This window comes from Betta splendens, chromosome 3, assembly GCF_900634795.4.
Source record: "Betta splendens chromosome 3, fBetSpl5.4, whole genome shotgun sequence".
Classification (NCBI taxonomy): Eukaryota; Metazoa; Chordata; class Actinopteri; order Anabantiformes; family Osphronemidae; genus Betta; species Betta splendens.
In genome coordinates, this window is record NC_040883.2 from 2,947,750 (window position 1) to 2,950,883 (window position 3,134).

Below are 3,134 nucleotides of genomic sequence, written 5' to 3' on the forward strand. Positions count from 1 at the left end.
CGTTCTATAGTGCGTGATTTCCAGGGAGAATAGGGATATAGCACTATCTTGCTCTTCTGGGTTTACCATCGTATTATAGCCGTTAAACACAACATGTCTGTGGCGATCTTTTTGTCTCATTGAGATGACGTATCAGATTTGAGCCTCCGCCCGTGAACGAAGCTGGAAGGCGGCGTTGACTATGTGTAAACAGACCCGGCAACCAGGAAGTGGTTTTGGTCGGTAGCCCAACCACTGTCTGTTATGAAAGCGCTGAGCTCCACCCTGGGAAAAGCCGCCGGACTCTTAGCCCTCGTAGTTGCTGTAATTGCAGCGGTTTTGAGTTATTTCGAAGACCCTGATCCGATTAAGTCCATCAGGTAAAGACGCGGCATGTCGTTAATTTAAAGGCGGACGCTAACGTAGCCGCTATCACCATGACTCTAGCTAGTGAGATTAATATCTGCCCTTTTGGTTTAGAAACGCAAACGCTTGATTTCACTCCATCACGCCAAACCTCTGTTAAAACAATCGTCGACATGTTTTCATAAATGTCTCGTATTAGCGCCTGCTATTTCATACACCCGTTCGAAACCAGTCTGAGCTCCGCTAACATCACCACCTGGTGGCTTTCAGCATGTCTGAGGACATGAAGGTCCTGGAGGAAAACTTCAGGCAGCAGAACAGAAGCTGTTTCATCCTCGGAGCCTCTGGGGAAACTGGACGGCTGTTGCTTCAAGAGATGCTGGAGCGCAACCTCTTCTCTAAGATCACTCTGATAGGAAGGAGACCACTGACGTTTGAGGGCAAAGCGTATGGAAACCTGGTCAGTGGGTGACAAAACAAGACCACGTGTAATCAGATATATTGTGCATGACCCACTTTTTCTGTTGCAGGTACAAGAGGTGGTGGACTTTGAGAAGCTCGACGACTATGCTGCTGCGTTTCAGGGTCACGACGTTGGCTACTGCTGCCTGGGAACCACCAGAGCAAAGGCAGGAGCTGTGAGTTGAGCTGAAAGAATCTAACACACGTTCTCCACCAGTGGGTAACTGGTACCAGTAGACTCAGAATGAACAACTGTGCAATTCTCTGCAATAAGCATGGCCCCTTCAGCCACGCAAGGTACACAGGAAATGTCATGCCCCAAAGTGAAGGTTGACATGTTTAATTTTCCCAATAAAAGTGCTTTGGTTTAGACTTATGCTATTAAAGAATTTCCATTTTTGTGATTCTCCTTCAGGAGGGATTCATCCGCGTGGACCATGACTATGTTCTGAAGTCAGCTGAGCTTGCCAAAGCTGGAGGCTGTGCACAGTTCCACCTGGAGTCATCCAGAGGCGCCGATAAAAACAGCAACTTTCTCTATCTCAAAGTCAAGGTAATTGATTTTCTTTCTCTGCTGCCGTCTATCTGCTAATTGATTTCTTGTTGAGCAAACCTTGCATCAGGTGACATGAGACATTCAGAGGTTCATCCTGAATAATTGTCTTTCAGGGCCAAGTGGAAGCAGATATTGAGGCTCTGGCTTTTGACAGGTTTGCGATTTACAGACCAGGGTGAGTAGATCTCAATTAGCGTAGTTTGGCAGATTACCAACATCCTCAGTGTCCCAGTTAAAAAATGTGTTCATGTTGAACATAATCAGTTTGATCTGTATCTCATTAATACCATTTGTGTTTTCCCAACAGTGTTTTATTGGTAGACCGGCAGGAGAGTCGGCCGAGTGAGTGGCTGGCCAGGAAATTCTTCAGTGTCTTATCTCCTGTTTGCCCATCGATGTCCATCTCAATTCAAGAGGTGGCGAAAGCAATGGTGTCAAACACTCTGCTTCAGCCTAATCATAAAACAGAGATCCTGGAGAACAAAGACATCAGTAACCTGGGAAAGGGTGCAGGGAAATGAGAGAGCAAGCAAAAAACAGTAAGATTAGCTAGTTACACCGACAACGCTACGTCCAAGCTAAGATTCCTGACGTGGGATTGATTCTAGCTGCCTCCGTGATTCTATCAAGTTATTTAGATAGAACACACAAACAAATATGATCACATACTGAAAATATTCATCACAGAACTCATCAGAACACTTTAAAGCTCATACAGTTAAACTGATAGTGAAATCTTTTCATAAGGGAACTATTGTGCTTTTTAATCATTTGGGCTCTGAGACGGGAATCTTAAAGTTTGCTTATGTAAAGTTTAAAGTTTGCTTATGTATTTTGCACTTGTGTGTGATTTTCTTTGCTTTGAGGATATTTATTGAAAATGTTTCAAATGTTACGCATGTTGTGTAGTGTAGCAACAGATCAACAGTAAATGTTTTCATGTTAATGACTAGTTAATCAATTTAGATTTTAATTTGTAAAAGTTTGTCATTAACAGTTCACAAACAGCTTTAATTATGATCTATTGTATCTTAACATACATACAATGACATGAATGTCTTAAAAAACAGTAGCTGGTTGATATTGAATTTAATGCACATGCTGGTGGCATGCTGCCATTTAAGATGGATTTTGAATGTAATATAAAAAATGTAAATTAATAATTTAACTAAAATAAATATAGGAACATTATCTTCTACATAATTGCACATGGGTTTACAGAGCATCACCCCTTTACTTTGTAAGAACAGTCATGTTACAAGTTTTAAGCGCTACCATCTCTTATTCCGTTCGATTTATTCTATCGTTTCTTCTTCTATCTATCCTCCACATTATCTTGCTGAATGCATTTCGTTGTTCTATGTAAAGCACTTTGCTGGTGCGTGATAATAAACAGATTTTTTCTCCATGATCTCGTAGCGCCCTCTTGTGACTGGATGTTGTTCACCGATCTAGATACGAACGTTGGTTCTATTTTTGTTATAATTTATATAACAAGTAAAAGCTTTGGAATTATATTTTGCGTCAGATTTACATTTACGTGTCTAAAACGAAAACAGCACATTCTAACAATTTGAAAAAAATTGCTATAGAACAACTCCTATTGGCCTCCGTATTTATGTTGTTTATAAGTTGCTCGTCATTTTAGGACCGTTTTATTTATATTTTATTTTATTCTTCACCGGTTCTTCAGCAGTGAAGCAGACGCTGTTTTTCCTGGTTTCCAACAAGCAGACGCTGAACTGTCCTTAAACAGAGTCACTGGGTCACA

At 41.2% G+C, this 3,134-nt stretch overlaps 1 protein-coding gene across 1 annotated transcript; it reads left to right on the forward strand.

The window, feature by feature from the left end:
• On the forward strand, window positions 1-2,774 carry htatip2 (HIV-1 Tat interactive protein 2). The gene is made up of 6 exons (XM_029144142.3): window positions 1-359; window positions 616-805; window positions 876-983; window positions 1,223-1,360; window positions 1,477-1,538; window positions 1,671-2,774. Exons 1-6 carry the CDS (start codon window positions 244-246, stop codon window positions 1,882-1,884), a joined length of 828 nt encoding a protein of 275 aa, XP_028999975.1. The 5' UTR covers window positions 1-243; the 3' UTR covers window positions 1,885-2,774.
• Window positions 2,775-3,134: the final 360 nt, after the last annotated feature.